General features: G+C 44.5%; 1 protein-coding gene across 1 annotated transcript in view; it reads left to right on the top strand.

Moving 5' to 3' along the window:
• PRKCI (protein kinase C iota) overlaps positions 1-18,998 on the top strand; it is a 199,604-nt gene that overhangs the window by 104,626 nt on the left and 75,980 nt on the right. The window contains exons 10-15 of the mRNA XM_086944294.1: positions 6,642-6,739; positions 6,985-7,071; positions 7,333-7,468; positions 9,395-9,482; positions 17,674-17,799; positions 17,884-17,963. Of these exons, the coding sequence (XP_086800420.1) occupies positions 6,642-6,739; positions 6,985-7,071; positions 7,333-7,468; positions 9,395-9,482; positions 17,674-17,799; positions 17,884-17,963 (615 nt within the window). The remainder of the gene's footprint in view (positions 1-6,641; positions 6,740-6,984; positions 7,072-7,332; positions 7,469-9,394; positions 9,483-17,673; positions 17,800-17,883; positions 17,964-18,998) is intronic.

Genomic DNA, 18,998 nt, shown 5'->3' with positions numbered 1-18,998 from the left:
TGCTCGAAAGCATCAAAGGACAGGGGAGAGAGGCCTTCAAACAGCCTGCGACTTGTAAACCCGTCACACCCAGGATGGAGAAAAAGTACAAGCACTCCCTCAAGTACCCACCCTACATTCAGGGAACGGTCACTGCAGACTCCATCATTGCGGCAACAGCAAGGAAAAGGGCCAATGTCCCAACAACATCAGGACCACCTCCAGACAAGGAGAGCAGAAGGATGGACCTGACAGGGAGAAAGATTGAGAGGAATGCCGCAATGCACTGGCGCATGGCTAATTCCAACGCCCTGCTGAACAGGCAGGAATACCAGATCCTGGACGAACTGGGCCAGTTAGTCAAACACCTCCCACAAGAATACCAGCAAAGAGCTACGCACCTGGTAGAGGAGGGGAAGAACGTGGCAAATTCTTGCCTAAAAACATCACTGGACGGTGCAGACACATCCAGCAGACTTATGATGCTAGGCATCACGGAAAGGAGACAAGCCTGGCTCAGAATATCAGGCTTTAAACCGGAGTTGCAACACAACATCCTGAACACCCTGAACTGTGAGACACTGTTCGGAGCACCGGTGGACGAAAAGCTCACCCAGCTAAAAAAGGACAACGACACCGCAAGATCCATGGGGGCCTTGCAATTCAGAGGTACAATGAGAGGAACCCCGTCACGGAGACAGAGCGAGAGAGGGGGAAACCAGCCCGGAACGTCGCACCAGACTTTCCACCAGTCCCAGCAGGGCGACACAGACGCAACAAGGCCAGCAAATACAACACTGGCAATACCAACAGAGGGGCCAGTCCTTTTGCGGGAAGGGGAATGGACGTGGAAACAGAAGAGGTGGACAATAACCCACCTCCAAGTGACTGCCACGCTTCCAGTGCACACCCTTTCAAAAACTCCAGGGGTAGAGCACAGATACAACAAAGAGGAGTGGTTCGGACTCAACATCCAAGAACACGTAACACCGGTGGGAGGAAGACTGAACCTTTTCTTCCAGGAGTGGAAGAAAATAACCACAGACAGATGGATTCTCAACACCATACAGTACGGATACTGTATAGAGTTGGAAAGAACACCACCAAACAAAAAGTCAAAAAGAAGAGCACTACCAAAGAAGGAACTAGAGCTACTCAAAGGGAAGCCCAAGAACTCCTGCAGAAGGAGGCTATCGAGCGTGTACCTCCCATAGAGAGGAACAAGGAGGTGTACTCTATGTACTTCCTGGTACCAAAGGTAGACAAAACAATGAGACCTATCCTGGACCTAAGTTTCCTCAACAAATACATAAAAACCCCAAATACATAAAAAACCCAAAATTCAAAATGACTTCATGGTCACCATAGACCTCAAAGATGCCTACCTGCACATCCCAATGAACAGGCGGCACAAACATCTGCTAAGATTTGTCATCAACACAGATCACTATCAATTCATGGCAATGGCATTCGGACTGAAATCAGCACCCAGGGTATTCACAAAGTGCCTTTCAGCAGTCGCAGCACACTTAAGGAGGGAAGGGATCCACGTATACCCTTACCTGGACGACTGGCTAGTAAAGGCAAGGTCATACAAGACATGCAACCGGCACGCACAGCGAGTGACAGACACACTGATAGCCCTGGGTTTCTCCATCCACTGGGGAAAATCCTCAATGAACCCAGAACAAGTAAAAATGTTCCTGGGTGCGCAGATCAATACCGTACAGGAGAAGGTGTTCCCCAGCGAGAAGAGCGCGCTGGCACTGTTAAAGGGGGCGCGCCTCTACCAGAAGGGGCGTGCTCTGACAGTGAGGACGGCGAGCAAGATGATGGGCATGATGGCCTCATGCATACACATAGTGCAGAATGTACGACTCCACATGAGACCACTCCAGGAGTGGCTTCAGGACCAATGGTCACAAGCTACAGGTTGTTGGGAGGACCTAGTGGTTGTAACGCACACAGTGCACGAGGAGCTATCATGGTGGAAGAAAGGAAACATAACAAAGGGGAAGCCTCTAACACCACCAACACCAACTGTGACCATCACCACAGACGCATCCCACAAGGGATGGGGAGCATACATGGAAAAACTCAGAGTGAAACGTCTGTGGACACCAGCGGATGCGGTCAAACACATCAATTACCTGGAACTAAAGACCGTTTTCCTCGCAATAAAAGATTCCAGATGAAGCTGTACAACCAAACAGTGTTGATCCAGAAAGACAACACAACAGTGATGTTCTACATAAACAAGCAGGGAGGAACACAATCAGCCCCGCTGTCGGAATTAGCTCAGGAAATATGTTGATGGGCCATCCCACTAAAAATAGATCTACTGGCGATTCATCTGCCAGGGAAGGACAACGTGGAAGCGGACTGGCTCAGCAGACAGACATCGGCTTCCCACGAATGGGAGCTCAATGCCCAGAAGACCAAGAGACTGTTCGACAGGTGGGGGACACCATCGATAGACCTGTTTGCAACACGCCAGAATGCAAAATGCCAGTACTTCGCATCCAGGCAACCAGGGGAAGGGTCACGGGTGAATGCCCTATGGATAAGCTGGTCAAAGACATTTGCTTACGCTTTTCCGTCAATCCCCCTGTTACAAAAGGTACTCAGCAAGTGCAGGACGAGAACATGACCCCGATACTGGTCGCACCACAGTGGGCCAGACAGACCTGGTACTCGCAGATTATGGAGATGACACAGAGTGCACCAAACAGATTTGGGAGAAGGAATGACCTACTCTCCATGCAAAACGGAGAGGTGTTGCATCCAGAGCCGGAAAGCCTCAGCCTGGCAGCCTGGCTACTGAGGACATAGAGTTCGCACACCTTAAATTACCTGAGAGCACCCTGAGGGTACTTCGAGAGGCAGGAAGACCCAGCACGCGAAAGTACTACGTGGCCAAATGGAAGAGGTTCACACTATGGTGCAGAAAGAAAAAACTGCGCAACAAGATAACAAGATATTCAACAGTGCTTAAATACCTCACGCACCTGCTTGAGGCTAATCTGAGCTCATCCTCTCTAAGGGTACACCTGGCAGCCATAGTCGCTTACACTAGAGGAGAGACGGGGAAAAGCTTCTTTACTTCGCAAATTGTAAAAAGATTCTTGGAAGCTGCAAAGAGAATCGCACCGCCAAAGAGGTTACCAGTACCAGCGTGGAACCTCAGCCTAGTTCTGACGGAACTCCTGAAAGCTCCCTTTGAACCAATAAATAAGGCCTCCCTACAAATGCTAACTTTGAAGACAGCTTTCCTTGTGGCAATCACCTCGCTGCGCAGGGTGAGCGAGCTGCAGGCGTTAACACTACAAGAACCCTACATACAAATTCACAACGATAGGGTGGTGATGAGAACGAACCCACACTTTATGCCAAAGGTGGTGTCTAAGTTCCACATTAACCAAACTATTCAAATAGTTTCTTCCAGAACGCAGAAAGGGCACTGCACACCCTGGATGCCAGACGTGCAGTCATGCACTACATAGAGAGAACTTAGGATCACAGAAAAACAAAACAGTTTTTTGTGTCATTCGCAGACATTTTCAAGGGAAAAGCAGTCACTATGGGGACAATTGCACGATGGATCGCTCAAGCAATGCAATTCTGCCACAAACAAGCTGGGCAAGAACTAGCAGAGGGGCCGCGGGCCCATTCAACCAGGAAAAAGGGAGCAGCAATAGCCTTCCTGGCTAACACTCCCATTCAGGACATATGCCTGGCGGCAACATGGGCTTCAATGCACATGTTAACAAAACACTACTGAGTGGACATACAAATGAATAAAGAAGCACAAGTAGGACAGAAGTTGCTTCAACAAATATTCAGAAATCAAGGCTCATCTTCCACCCAGCCGCCGCAATGATAACAAACCGCTACAAAGTCAATGCACAGCATAGTGAATCCAGAAAGATTCACGCTGCAAACTAATAGTTTCTTACGTGTCGGTGTAGTTTTGCAGCTTGAAGATCTTTCTGGATTCACTAGAGAACCCACCCACCTCCGCCAGAAAGATGAGACTGGAGAAGAGGTGGTAAAAACGGGAAAAAGACAAACAAACCTTTGAAGGGAAAAGCGGTAAAACAAAATATTGAAACATTGCCATACTATTCGGAAACAGAACACAAACAGGAAAAAAAGAATCAGTAGAAGGCGCCCAAGGGTGGGAACTTCCGCAGGAAGCATGCCGATGTCACAGGAAGGACACCAAAAGGTGGGACGTCGACGCCCACCTGGGCTACAAATTATTATTATTTTTAAACTAAGAAAAGCCTACGATTTCGGACCCAACCACTAGACCGCGGAATAATGCACAGCATAGTGACTCCAGAAAGATCTTCAAGCTGCAAAACTACACTGACAGGTAAGAAACTATTCGTTCTTCAGTTCTATGGGATGAATAATATGTTGAACATGCGGCGCTTTTTTGGTTATTGAGAGATTGGCAGGGACACTTTAAAAAAAATCAATGGCTTTCTGGTTTATTACTCTCGGACATCCATTGGGTGTAGATGTGCAGTAGTATATTGGTGACCATAACAAGTGTAAGCTGTGAAAAATTGAAAATGTGAATTGTTACATGTTACTTGTCGTTTCCGCTAGGTTGTTTTTTTTCGGGGTAGGTGTTTCTAATTACTGAACATCATGATATACCTCACTGGTAGATGGAGCAGTGAAATTTAAGTGGTCTAATTTTCTAATTGGTAACATTTTTAGGTCTCGCCTGAGTCTCTGCATGCGCTGTTTCTTTGAGACATTTAGTAAGTGGCTTTTAAAAGTGCTACCAGAGGCTTTTGCTGGCCTACAGCTTGCGTTCGCGAGCTTGTGCACGTGCACAGCTGCCATCTGTGTTTTTTATTGCTATAATCCGGTTCCTCTGCTTGCACTACCCTCTCCCTTTTCCCCCTCCCTCCTGGTCAGCTTCATTTGTGTCTTCTAGCTGTGAATCCTGCTCCTCTGCTCGCACTCCCCCTCCCTTCTCCCCCTCCCTCTTCGTCCGTTTCATGTATGTCTTCTATCACTGTGACTGCTCCTGTTTCCACCAGGCACACACACCATTAGTCGTCAGTGCACGCTTCCACCAGGCACACACACCACCAGCCGTCCGTGCACACTTCCACCAGGCACACACATTACCAGCCGTCAGTGCACGCTTCCACCAGGCACACACACACACCACCAGTCGTCAGTGCACGCTTCCACCAGGCACAAACACCACCAGCCGTCAGTACTGCTTCCACCAGGCGCACACACCACCAGCCGTCAGTGCACGCTTCCACCTGGCACACACACCACCAGCCGTCGGTGCACGCTTCCACCAGGCGCACACACCACCAGCCGTCAGTGCACACTCCTACCAGGCACACACACCACCAGCAGTCAGTGCACACTTCCACCAGGCACACACACCACCAGCCGTCAGGGCACGCTTCCACCAGGCACACACACCACCAGCAGTCAGTGCACACTCCTACCAGGCACACACACCACCAGCAGTCAGTGCACACTTCCACCAGGCACTCACACCACCAGCTGTCAGTGCACGCTTTCACCAGGCACACACACTACCAGCCGTCACACACTACCAGCCATCAGTGCATGCTTCCACCAGGCACACACACCACCAGCCGTCAGTGCAGCAGGCAGGCTCTTCTCAGAGTTTCTTGGTAAATATATGTTCGATGCCTGGGAGGGAGTGGGTCGAGTTTTTTTTAAACCATGCTGAGTATGCAGGTGCAGTGCATGAACTCCTATGTGAGTGAGTCATGCTGCCAGGGGTTCATTCACTCCCGACCTGTAAATTGCGCCTGCACCAGGCTTTTTCTCATTTGCAAAGTTCGGCGCATGCGCACAGCTAGGCAGCCCCCACACCCCCGGGAATGACTGCTTCCTACAACCAGAATGGAAACAACATTCAGAGCAATGAAAACAAGTTCATTTGATGCAAAGAACTGTTAGCAAAACCCATGTCCAGCTATTGTAGATCTGACAACTTAAACAAAATAGCAACAAAAAACAAACAAGCATTGGCATAGCCAATAGGTCTCGCTTTTTGGACCCTATAAGTATTTAGTTATGCAGCAGATTATCCTTGGTGCAACAACACCAACTGCTGCATGGCTAAACACTTAAAAGGTCCCAAATGCGAGACCTATTGGCTATGCCAATGCTTGTTATGAAAGCGGAACATGCACTAACTTAAAAAGTTCCAAAAAGGTACGTTAAGTTGTCAAAAACAATATATTGTTTTTCAGAGTGGGTAGTTTTATAAATGTGATATTCGTGCTTCCACTTCTTCCTCCAGTCTTCCCTTCAGTTGTATTATAGTCTGAGGTTAATTGTCCTGGCATCAACTTAGCTTTCTTGTCTTTACGTTTTTTAAAACCATTTTGCTTCTATTCCTAGAGGTCTGTTCTAACAAACCATTCCCAGCACCTGAGCTGTTTTTTTTTTTTTTGTGCACTAAAGATAAACCCTCCTCGTTTGCATAGTTACTGCTAGATAACAAAAACAACTCCAGTCCTTCACACTCTTCATCAATCGAGGTTCTTAATTGTTGAGATATTTGTCATATCTCTTTATTTTTTAAGATGTCGCAGAAAGGACAATCTCATTTTAATCTTGCATTTTTTTTTATTCGGTTTTAGGACATTGACTGGGTGCAAACGGAAAAACACGTTTTTGAGCAAGCGTCAAACCACCCGTTCCTTGTTGGACTGCATTCCTGCTTCCAGACAGAAAGCAGGTAAGGGTGAACAGGATGTGGCCTGAATGTTGGTTGTGACCTTTCTTTTCTGTGAAACAAATACTTTTTGCCTTGTGTGTTGCTAACGCAGCTCAAATCGTATATAGCTGTGCATGTGCATGTTCGAGGGGACTGTGGTGTGTTTTATGAAGAAAATATCGAAGAGTATTGTAGCATTCCCCTTAGCTGATGTTGGATTTACTCAACTTTCTAAATTTTATAGATTACCTTTTATTATTTTTCAGACTATTTTTTGTCATCGAATATGTAAATGGAGGTGATTTAATGTTCCACATGCAGCGGCAAAGAAAACTTCCAGAAGAGCATGCCAGGTATATATACCTAGTCAATTTGTTGATGCATTTTGTGTATACAACCAAGTCATACCACTTGCCGCCATCATATGAAAGCACGTACACATGTATGTATGTCACCACCCTTTGCAGTTTTGTGCATTTCCTTCATATTAATGTGCTTTTATTTTCACTTCCCTGTTTATATTTCACATCCATTCTTAATTTGTTTATTTTTTAAACATTTTTTAAACGTGCTTTGAATAAGCCTTCAATTTAAATACATCTTAATTTTAATAGATTTTACTCTGCTGAAATCAGCCTTGCGTTAAACTATCTACATGAACGAGGCATAATATACAGAGATTTGAAGCTGGACAATGTGTTGTTGGATTCTGAAGGGCATATAAAGCTTACGGATTATGGGATGTGCAAGGTGAGAAAGCGAAGTTTATAAAACAGAGTTATACCTTGATCTTAATTTGTCACTATTTTAGCTAACAAAGTCAAAATGTCAAATAGTTAAGATGTTTTAGTTTCAATTCAGGCTTGTTATTAATCTTCTAGCTTTTTTCCCCTCCCGTTAAGATTTCAGTATGTGCAGGGTTTTTTTCCTCCAAAAATTTACGTTTTTTTTTTTAATTACTCACACCATATGGTTAGAAACATCTTAACTTGTTTATTATAACTAGCAATATTGGGTATAGGTAGTTTAAAGGCTATTTAACAAAGACATTGCACCTATTGTACATTAACATCTAGCCTCCAGTAAATTATAAACTTGTTGAAAACCTCGTTATGGTTTCCTGAACTGACAGTTTTACTACAACATATTGTGTTAGCCATTACCCCGTAACATCTCAACTACCCTTTCCCAACCAGGAGTCCCCGGTTTGACTGTATGGACAGGAGTCTAGTTATAAAGCAACAGTGCTTACAGTAGTGGGATGAATATAGGGCAGAAAGAGAAGAATTGACGGGCAACAGCAGTTGTAATTAGCACAGCATATTGGTAGGCGCGGCGAGAGGAAGGTTGGTGCTGGCAAAGTGCTTCAAGGGATATGGTGGCACTTTTAAACCTCTGGTAGTTGTGAGGTTAAACTAATAATGTGACACTTTGAGCATAGGGTATTGTGCTGCTTTATGAAGTGGGGGACTGATTGTGCTGGCAGCTACATTCCACACCCTTTATCCATAATATAAGAAAGCCGGCTGTCTGCAGTTCACTTGTTTATTTTCATGGCCTCAAATCTCATGCTGCTCAGGCATGTCTTGCTTGGCCCTCTAGAACATATCATTGTGGATGCCAGTTATAGTGTGCTGCTACTGTACAGCTTTATAGATTATGCGGCAGTTTATCAAGATAATGGAGTGGATACGAGCTTGTGAAGATTTTGCTGTTTGTCCTGTCAAATCTGAAGGCCTTTGATTAAGCAAAATGCTATAAGAACACTTAATAGAAAGGTTGGGGTTTTCAGGTGCCTGCTCGTGGACCTTTGCCTTAATCCTAGTGTCATAAAACAAGCACCTGAACAGGCTGGTCTGAAGTGGTAGCCTAAGTAAAGTAGCTGAAATCTGAGTGAGGAACATGCTCAGTTGATACCAGACCGTCTTGATATATAGTGCGTCTTAAATTTGTAGTTTGCCAATTTCAAAGCTCAGTGATTTGGCACTGGCAACATGTAGTGTGAAGTTGTTCATTGCACCATTCATTTCTGTATCTGGAGTTGATTGCTGGCTGGCATTTGCAATTAGAACAAGCTCGGTCTTGGCTGGGTTTATATTGCAATACTCCCTAGACTTCCAGGGTTGGATGATGGGGAGAGAATTCTTAATCTGGGGGATATCATAACTGGATGTGACCTTCGCTAACATTGCAGGGAAGATGACTTGCCCTATTCAAGCTTTTTTGATATGCAGCCAGCCTGCCAGTGCTTGTTGAGCTGCCGGAGCGTTTGACTAATCTCAGTTGTATGTACTGATACCTGGGTTCTCCTTTTCACCTCCATGATACCACACATGCTCATTTCTAGGCCCCAGTGCAGTTGGACCGTAACCATCCATCTACACTTCAGTTGTCTTCTACAAATGTACCCACCACTTGCATATTACCACCGTCATGCTCACCTATGTCCAGATGCACATACTTATCCAAATACCCTTCTTCATACATCAACATGTGTGCATCCACTTTCATACTTTTGCCTGCACATTCATATTTCTATTCACAAAGACGTGCAGACCTACCTACCTCCCTACCTGCATACGTGTGTGGCCTCTCAGCATGCTTTGTTTCGTGTGTTTTGATCACTAAAACACATGACCAATTGTTTAAAATCTGAAAATTGCTTTTTTTCTTTAGGAAGGATTGAGGCCTGGTGATACAACAAGCACTTTTTGTGGTACTCCAAATTATATTGCCCCAGAGATCTTGAGAGGAGAGGATTATGGTAATTATTTACCCAGCTCTTGGATGTGTTTGTTTTATTTACTTCTCAGACTTGCTTTGGTATTTAAAATGCCTTGTTATGTTGGACTTCGTGAGGAGTGCAAATATTTAAACTGAAATTTGATTTACAGCTCTATAGGAGCAATAGTTGCTTTATAATTTTCATTCTGTTGCACATTTATTTGGTGCTATAAGTCATGACTGTGTGCAAATAAAATAAAAGGAAAAATAACTCCTAATTTTGCCGATGTTTATTATGCTTTTTTTCTGTTGTTGGTTGAAAAGCAAGGTTTAAGCTTTCCAGTGGGTCACCTTATGTCTACAAATCTGTTTGGACTGTAAATAAGCTCTTCATTTTTTGCGCCAGCATGATATTGACTTGTTTTGATCACATTTGTGTGACCCATTTGAATAAAGAGATCAGTCCCATTGCCTCCCCATCCAGGACCTGTCCCCCTTTAAGGAGACCTCTTTATGGAATTGATCTGCTTAGTATTTTACACCACTTTAATGGAATAATAGAAGTACTCCTCATGAACGATGGATTTACATTCAACAATGGCATTTGAGGAGCAGTTGGGAGATTATACAAGGCTGAATTGCCAGCTGTGGAATTAGGAGGCCCAAGTTCACTTTCTCATTCACATTTTGTGATCCTGGGCTAATCGCTTGCTCATTTGCCTTAATGCCCCATCAGCAGAAATTCAGGGTGGAAAAAAACAAAAACAAAAAAGACACATCCTGAGAGGCCACACAGCTCAACAAAGAAGTTGTGAAGCCACTAATAACATATGCACTGCTTTCGGAGTGTCTCATAACGCCCTGTGGGGCGGAAATCGACTGACCCCATTTCTGGTGCTAGGTGGACCTCAGGACGGTAGGGTCACTACAAATAATCAAAAAAAGAGCCCCCCCCCCTCCAAAAAAATGAGCCCAAGGGAACTTAATACAGTACTGGACCCAAGTTTGACGGGTCTAGGAAAGCATAACCCCCCTCAGGATTCTCTGCTACGTTCAAGCGCTCCCCAGGCTGGGAGTGCAGCACCTTCTAGGGGCTAAGTTTATGGTCACAGTTGTTGTGACCTAAAGGTGTCTATAAGAAAGGATGTACTGTACAACCCCCTGTAGGGTGAAGCCTGTGGTTACTTGTTGGGGTATCATCATGTGATGCCTACTATGGGCTGGTTTTGTATAATTGCTTTTTCAGTGATTGAAAATATATAAGAAGCACACACACGTGAAGTTCATTTTTAAATACGTTATTGATCAAAATGTATATGCTTTATTAGAGTTAATAAGTGAATTTACCACATGGTTATTATTGCATTTTCTCCTAAAATGATGGTTTTTGACATATGGTTTGTTGAACCCCTTTGGGGGGGGGGGTCAGATATGATTAATCAATGTCCTCAAAAGTGATTTCCATCAGTGTTCTGTATAATTCTAAATTACTCCATAGTATTGAAGGGTGTGTGACTGTATGTCTGTCTCACTCAAATGTACTTTTCCAAAGAAAAAGCACAGAATGGATAACTATTTATTGAGAGTTGTTATTGCGTGCCAGTGAATAGTGATTACTGTCCCACACCACCTTCCTTGAGTAGGTATTTCACATCTCTGCTCTGCTACCCTGAGAGAGTTAGGTGCTACAATGGGGTGCTTGGTTTCCAGTGAAGGGCAAATGTTGACCTATTACTTGTGCAGGCCACCCAACTTATAGCCCATTTCCTTACAATGTGGATCCTTCAGATGACCGATCAGGACCTTTGTCCAGCTATCCTTCCCCTCCAGATGATACAACTGTGAATCATGAGGTACAACAAAGAGCAGCTGCTTACCATAAAGTGGAGATGCATAAACAGCCTGAGGAAGATGACTTCCTCCTGGAAACTTTCTTCTACACAAAGGTCCATGCAGTACCAAATAAAGCTTAAAGGGATGCTCAAGCCAGTCTCTGACAACTTCAAGGAGCTGGTTAAGGCGTGAGTCATCACACCAAGGGTAGACTAGAAGTTTGAAGCTTCCCCTGCTGATCCTTCTTCCATCAGGGGATGACTGCCTCTTGATTCTTTGCTGGTGCACACTTCATAGAAACATGCAAAGTCACAGGGCACTGGGATGTCCCCACACTGGACCGGAAGAGTAAGAAGGTTGATGCAACATGGAAGAGAGCAGCGGCCAAATCTGCTGCACATAGGTTGAGGTAAAGTAGTGGTTGCAACACCTCCCGGACCAGTACAAAAAAGAGTCAAGAGTTTGGGTCGGATGAGAAAATCTTCTCCAATACCAACATCAGATGTGCCTTGGATAAAACAGACACTGCTGCTCAAGTAATCAATACTAGTATCCTTCTGCGCAGACAAGCCGGGCTGAGTGGTTCTGGTTTTAAATCAGAGGTTCAGCGGCAGCTGGTCAACTTGCCTTTTGATGGTGAACATCTCTTGGGCCCTCAAGTTGATCAGATGTTGGAAAAGAATAAGAACAATAATGAAAACAGCCAAATCCATGGATGCCTTGCAGACCCCCATGGCTCCTTCTGCTGCCCACAAATCCATGGCAGAGCCAAAACCACCCCTCTTGAGGCATCCACTTCCTTCGCCAAATATCGATAACTGCAAACACCCGAGGGGATACAAGGGCAACAACTGCTGTGGTAGAGGGAAACTCACAGCCCCCAAAACCACTTCACTTGCAAAAAACTGTCTCTTACCCCTGACCATCAAACACCTGTTGGGGAAAGGATGCAGGGGCTCCGGCCAAGCTGGGAGGAGATCACATTGGACTGCCGATTCTCCCTCCAAAGTGAGGGTCAGTACTGGTGAGGGCCAGTTTGCTGGGAGCAGTAAATGTCTGGGTCAGCTCCCAAAGGCGGCAAGACTTTGAAGCTTCCCCTTCATGGACCATGCCCATCCGGGGGAGGAGGCCTGGCACCTCGATCCAGGATGTGCTGTGTTTCAGGACCCCGAGAGCAGCCAGTACACTAGAGTTAGGTAGTTTTTCAGGGGGCATCTCTAAGATGCCCTCTGAGTGCATTTGGCATTAAATTCCACACTGGCATCAGTGTGGGTTTAATGTGCTGAGATGTCTGATACCAAACTTCCCAGGACTCAGCAAAGCCATTGTGGTGCTGTAGAGTTTGAAATGACAAACTCTCAGTCCATATACTCTTTATGGCTTTACTGCGCTTACAATGTCCAAGATTAGACTTAGACACTGTGGGTGTCCAGGGTTAGTGCACCTGTACCCTCACCAGTGGTATAGTGCACCCTGCTAGAGGGGTGGCTTACCTATACCATAGGCAGTAGGTTGTAGGCATGTGTGCATTGTCGACTCTTCACTTTGCTCTGCACCAAAACACGCAGCCTGTAGTGGCAATATGTGTGTTAAGGGACAGGGCCTCTAACGATGGCACAATATTTGCTGCAGTCCTTAGAGGCCTTCCCTGGTCGCAGTGCCCTTGGTACCCATGCATCCTTTTACAACGGACTTCTATGTTGCCAGAGAGTTGCCAATTGGGTTTGCAACAGTACAGTTTTAGGGAAAGAACATAGGCCCTGTGTACCTGGTTGGCAGGAACCCACGGCACACTTAGTCAAAGAGTATCGACATCAGGCAAAAAGCGGGGGGCACCCATGCAAAAAGAGGTACTTTCCTACAACAGCTACCTTCTGTTGTGGCTGGATGCTGTCAACCAAGCAACTCTGCACAGCAGTAAGCTCCTGTGGCTACACCAGTAGTACTCGCATGTTTTTTGTTGTTTTTATTTTAGGTCGAGCCTAGCGGCAACATGCATGCCCTGTTTGCTCTGCGAGGCATGCTGTATTAGGGTACGCACTAGAAGCCCTGCCCACTCTCCGCCCATATTTGTCATTGGCTTTGTGTCAGTCATTCTTAAATGCTGGCTTCTAATTGGTAAATAGGCTTGCTAGTCCCTCCTTGGTATCTCCTTTTCTCCATTTGTTACCGCCCATAATGACTGGATCTTTTACTCTCCATGTTACACGGTCTGCTTTATCTTGTCTGTGAGCAGTATTTTCTTTAATGTTATTTTGTTTATTTGCAGCGCGGTCCACTTTAATTTTAGCTGCTGCGCTTCCTTACAAAATTCATTTGCATGAAGCGTGGTCCACTTTCACTTTAGCGGACGTGCTTGTTTGTTTAATTAATTTGCTGTGCAGTCCGCTTTCACTTTAGCTGCCGCGCTTGTTTATTTAATTAATTTACAGCGCAGTCCGCTTTCACTGTAGCAGCCGCGCTTGTTTATTTAATTATTTTGCCGCCCCACATGTGTGGGCTTGTGCCTCCCTCTGCCCCTGACCTAAGTTCACTTGGTGCCCTGAACAGCAACACTGCACAAGGTCCGCCTCTGCAGCTTCCACGGCTGATGATTCGTGGATGGGGTCAAGAGGTCTGCAGAGTTGTAGCTTGAAATAGGAAGTATAAATTACTTACTAGTGAAGGCAGTCGTGCCTTAATTGCCGCCTTTGTGGCAAAATGTATTGTCCAGTGATGCAAAGGTTGGCCCACCACTTGCATTGCTCATATCCTTATCTTGTTCACAACCTGTATTTGTCATTTTTTTTATTTGCAGCGCGGTCCACTTTCACTTTAGCTGCAGCGCTTACTTACATAACTTACTTGCATGCATCGCGGTCCGCTTTCACTTCAGTGGACGCACTTGTTTATTTAATTAATTTGCTGTGCAGTCCGCTTTCACTTTAGCTGCCGCGCTTTTTTATTTAATTTACAGCGCAGTCCGCTTTCACTTTAGCAGCTATGCTTGTTTATTTAATTATTTTGCCGCCCCACATGTGTGGGCTTGTGCCTCCCTCTGCCCCTGACTTAAGTTCACTTGGTGCCCTGAACAGCAACACTGCACAAGGTCCGCCTCTGCAGCTTCCACGGCTGATGATTCGTGGATGGTGTCAAGAGGTCTGCAGAGTTGTAGCTTGAAATAGGAAGTATAAATTACTTACTAGTGAAGGCAGTCGTGCCTTAATTGCCGCCTTTGTGGCAAAATGTATTGTCCAGTGATGCAAAGGTTGGCCCACCACTTGCATTGCTCATATCCTTATCTTGTTCACAACCTGTATTTGTCATTTTTTTTATTTGCAGCGCGGTCCACTTTCACTTTAGCTGCAGCGCTTACTTACATAACTTACTTGCATGCATCGCGGTCCGCTTTCACTTCAGTGGACGCACTTGTTTATTTAATTAATTTGCTGTGCAGTCCGCTTTCACTTTAGCTGCCGCGCTTGTTTATTTAATTTACAGCGCAGTCCGCTTTCACTTTAGCAGCTATGCTTGTTTATTTAATTATTTTGCCGCCCCACATGTGTGGGCTTGTGCCTCCCTCTGCCCCTGACTTAAGTTCACTTGGTGCCCTGAACAGCAACACTGCACAAGGTCCGCCTCTGCAGCTTCCACGGCTGATGATTTGTGGATGGTGTCAAGAGGTCTGCAGAGTTGTAGCTTGAAATAGGAAGTATAAATTACTTACTAGTGAAGGCAGTCGTGCCTTAATTGCCGCCTTTGTGGCAAGATGTATTGTCCAGTGATACAAAGGTTGGCCCACCACTTGCATTACTCATATCCTTATCTTGTTCACAACCTGTATTTGTCATATTTGTACGTATCTAAGGTATCTGCTAACTTGGCTTTTCACATCAGTGGACGACTCCATCTACCATTTTGTTTTGAAGTGGACAGAAGTCATTAGTGATGTCCAGTTTCATTAGCCTGTCTGTGATTTCACTTGTTATGGGTGAAGGTGCTTAAGGATCACAGAAAAATCTTATTTGATTTTGGGACTTGAGTATTCCGATATAATGACCCGAGCAAGCTTGTATCAAGCTCACCGCAGTCAAGTAGACTGAATGTTGTCAGCTTCTGTGACCAGCCCCGCCTCTCCTACATGAAGACCTACCCATGTTATTTCTATGTCCTGCTTACAGAAGAGCTTAGGCCCTAACCAAACCTGTCTGGCACCCGAACATACAACAGGACATGGAAGGCATCTTCTCAGTCAAACCCCCCAGGATATAGCGGCATGGATTAGCAAATTTAGCGGCACAAAAATGGAAATTTAGCGGCACAAATATGGAAATTTAGCTGCAATTTTGCGGCATTTTATGTGGCCATTTTTCCTCCAACAAACACAGATATCTTACTTTTTTTAGTTATTTAACAACATGAAGCTATGTATATTTGGTTTCTTTACAATGTAGACACTTTGTTTCCCTTGAGTGTGTGCTTCACAATTTTGGGCTGCTGCAGTTTCACAGCAAATCTACAACTAGGAAGGAATATTTCTTTCCTGTCCATATTTTATTGTATCTTGCTCCCTGTCCCATCCTTCCCCTGTTGTTGCAACAAAACCTCCTCACTGTACAGGAGTTTTTTCCAGCAAGTACTGCAGCCACTACGTCTGGTGCACTACGTGATTTTAACATGGAAGCTCCCAGTCTACCAACACATGAGTTGGTGAAGAAAACTGCATGACCGGGCTGGTTAAGTGTTCATTTAACTTCGGCATTAGCAGCCTCCTCGGTGGTGGGGGGGTGTCCACCAGCGACGGTAATGATGACTCCTTTGTCTACAGCTGAGTGCCAGGTTCTCAGGTTACAAGAGAGATGCTGGATGGCAAGCGGGTACTTAGAAAGCTGTTGTCACTTCATGCAAATTGACAATTGACACATGACCCATGCTGGGAGACACGTCGCAGCTCTGTGCATGTCACACTCCCAATAACAAATTGACTTCTTCAGGCTAAGAGCATATCATAAGGGGAGAGGGGAGCCTGAAAATTCACAGGGCCTGTGAGAAAGTCCTGGCTGCTTTGAGTTTGAATCGGTCCTCTCTGACCCAGCCTTGCTACTGTACGAAAGGCGGATACGTGGAACAAGGGAAGTCTGAAGGGTGAGTGCGTGGGCAGGTGCAGGAGAGCATTCAATAAAAGGATGAAGGTTACGAACCAGCAGATGAGAGCCGAGACCATTTAAGAAGGCAGCAGAGAAGGGGATGAGGTAAGGGAGGCAAAGTTGTAATGATGAGTTGGATGGAGGCTGGCTGGAGAAGGGGAACGCATAGTGGTGCATGAGAGGTGAGAAGGCAAACGAAGGTAGCGGAACACGAGAGGGAAGGAGGAGAAGAGTTTGGGAAAAGTCAGCTTGTGAGACACAAAGCAGCGTGAGCTAAAGTGGGAAAAGTCCTCATGATGTACCCACAGAGGTTGTTTAATTCGCCTATTTATCAAGATATACAAAAGTTTCATTTCAAAGCTCGTTAAACAGTACTTTATATACCCATGCACGACTCTTGTGTCCAATGTGTACATACCCTGATGGAGAGATCTGTGCACGTTGATTTTTGCTGGTGATATGTTTCATAAAATGATCACAAAGATTGTGTGGTTTTCTTTGTTCTGCTGAGCAGTACGCCGGTCATGTCATTCACAAAGGCCTCCGGGCAGTCACATATGTACGGTAAACCTGAGAATATTGCTGTGTGAACGTAATGCAGATTAGCGCGTTTTGCATCAATCTGTCCTGCAGGGCGTGTGGGATGATGTAATACAGCTTGTGAATGCGCAACAGCGTTAAACAGACCCCCCAGGATATAGCAGCTTTTGTAAAAATGCCGTGATTTCTACAAAAGTGCAGATTTTGCGGGCACTTTTGTCAAAATCGCGGCATTTTTACAAAAGTGCCGATTTCGCTGGAAATCGCGAAATCCTGGAGGGTCTGCTCAGTCCAAATAGTGTCACATTGTCTTGCCATAATTATTAGATCAGCGTGAAAGCCATTCATTTGACATTTCCTTAAACTTTTATTTCCGGTTTCAGAACATGTTATTTAGCTTCCTGTAAGTTTGGTTATAGGTAGCACTTCTAGTATACCCAACACAGAAGCTGCCATATTGGCAGATTCCACCCACGTTCCTTCTCCTTCAATCTGCTTGATATGAATCACTCCCACACAAGAACTTTATTGTAATTAAAGTCTTGGTGTCTGTTAGTGTGCATACAATATCAATCTATAAAATTCAAGTAAGTCGAAATTCTGTTTTGTAAATGTCTAAACAGTTTGTGTATATCTGATCTAGATATTTGAAACCGAAAAAATGCATTGGCAACAGCTTTGTAAAAGTAAACATATTACATAATTGATTTTTATTGTTTTGCTTTATGTAAGGTTTCAGCGTAGATTGGTGGGCTCTGGGAGTGCTCATGTTTGAGATGATGGCTGGCAGGTCACCATTTGACATAGTTGGAAGCTCAGACAATCCTGATCAAAACACCGAGGACTATCTTTTCCAAGGTATAATGCAGCATTTATTAGTTTAGCATAATTGCGTTCTGAAAATAAACATAATTCCAATGAACTTCTGTTGTTCATTTTTAGTTATTCTGGAAAAGCAAATTCGTATACCAAGATCCCTTTCAGTTAAGGCTGCTAGCGTTCTCAAAAGTTTTCTAAATAAGGTAAGACTTCAGTTTTGCAAACACATTTTATTTTGTGATATAGTTTTGTTTCTTAACAAGTGAATTGGTTTCATTGTTATAATTAAGTCCTTAATCTTTGTTTGACAAACCTCTCTTCGACCACCCCTCAGTGACTGTCTTTTTCTTAGCATTATCTTCCCGCCCCCACTTCACCCATTTGTTTTGCCAACATCATATTGCGGAGCTCTCTGTGCCTGTTCTAGTCCTCTCTCCCCAAACTATGTTCCTTATATTTTGTGTATCCTCACTCCCTGACTTGTACAGCAATGTTGTGCTTTCTGAAACTAGCCAATTAAATAAGATGCATGCATTGATAAAGTTCAATGTTAGTCTTTTGTAACTAATGTTTAAAATTAGTTAAACTGTTACTAAATGTATTTTGTATTCTCACCACATTCATAAACTAATTCACTAAACGTTTTTTATGTAATGGGTCCCAGCAGGTTTGTTCTCTGATGCCAGTGTACTCTTGCAAAATCACACCAATAGCTGAAGTGTATAGACTTTAAAAAGTATACGTTGCATGGGGTATGTAGAACTTCCTCTCTAGAAGTACACATGGGTAGACTTTGCAAATGCATTGTGTGCAGTGGTGAGGAGTTTTAGCATTCTACTTGCCTGATACTCTTAGCGTAATTAAGATTCAGTATCCAAGATTCAGCTAGTTTCTGGTTCAGTTATAACTTCTGAAATTTGGGTCTTGAATTTACAGAGCAAAACGTGTTTAAGAAGCCACAGCCAGATAACTGAAAAACTTTGTTTTTATACTTGGTAATATATGAAGTAACTACTTTTCATTAGCATACACGTGCAAGGGACATATATTTCTGTGTGGATCCCGCATTTCATGCATTTGTGTTGGCTCCAACTTAACAATTGACTGAAATGTGCCAATGGGAGTGGGATCGAGTAAACCAAACAATTATGGTTTAGACTTTTAAATTCCAGCTCTACTTCCTAGTCTTGCCAGAGCTCTATTTTGCTCTCTCTGAAGGTGAAGTATACTTTTCTGTA

The sequence above is a fragment of the Lissotriton vulgaris genome, chromosome 11 (genome assembly GCF_964263255.1).
Source record: "Lissotriton vulgaris chromosome 11, aLisVul1.2, whole genome shotgun sequence".
Taxonomy (NCBI): domain Eukaryota; kingdom Metazoa; phylum Chordata; class Amphibia; order Caudata; family Salamandridae; genus Lissotriton; species Lissotriton vulgaris.
This window is presented reverse-complemented; position numbering and strand designations above follow the sequence as displayed.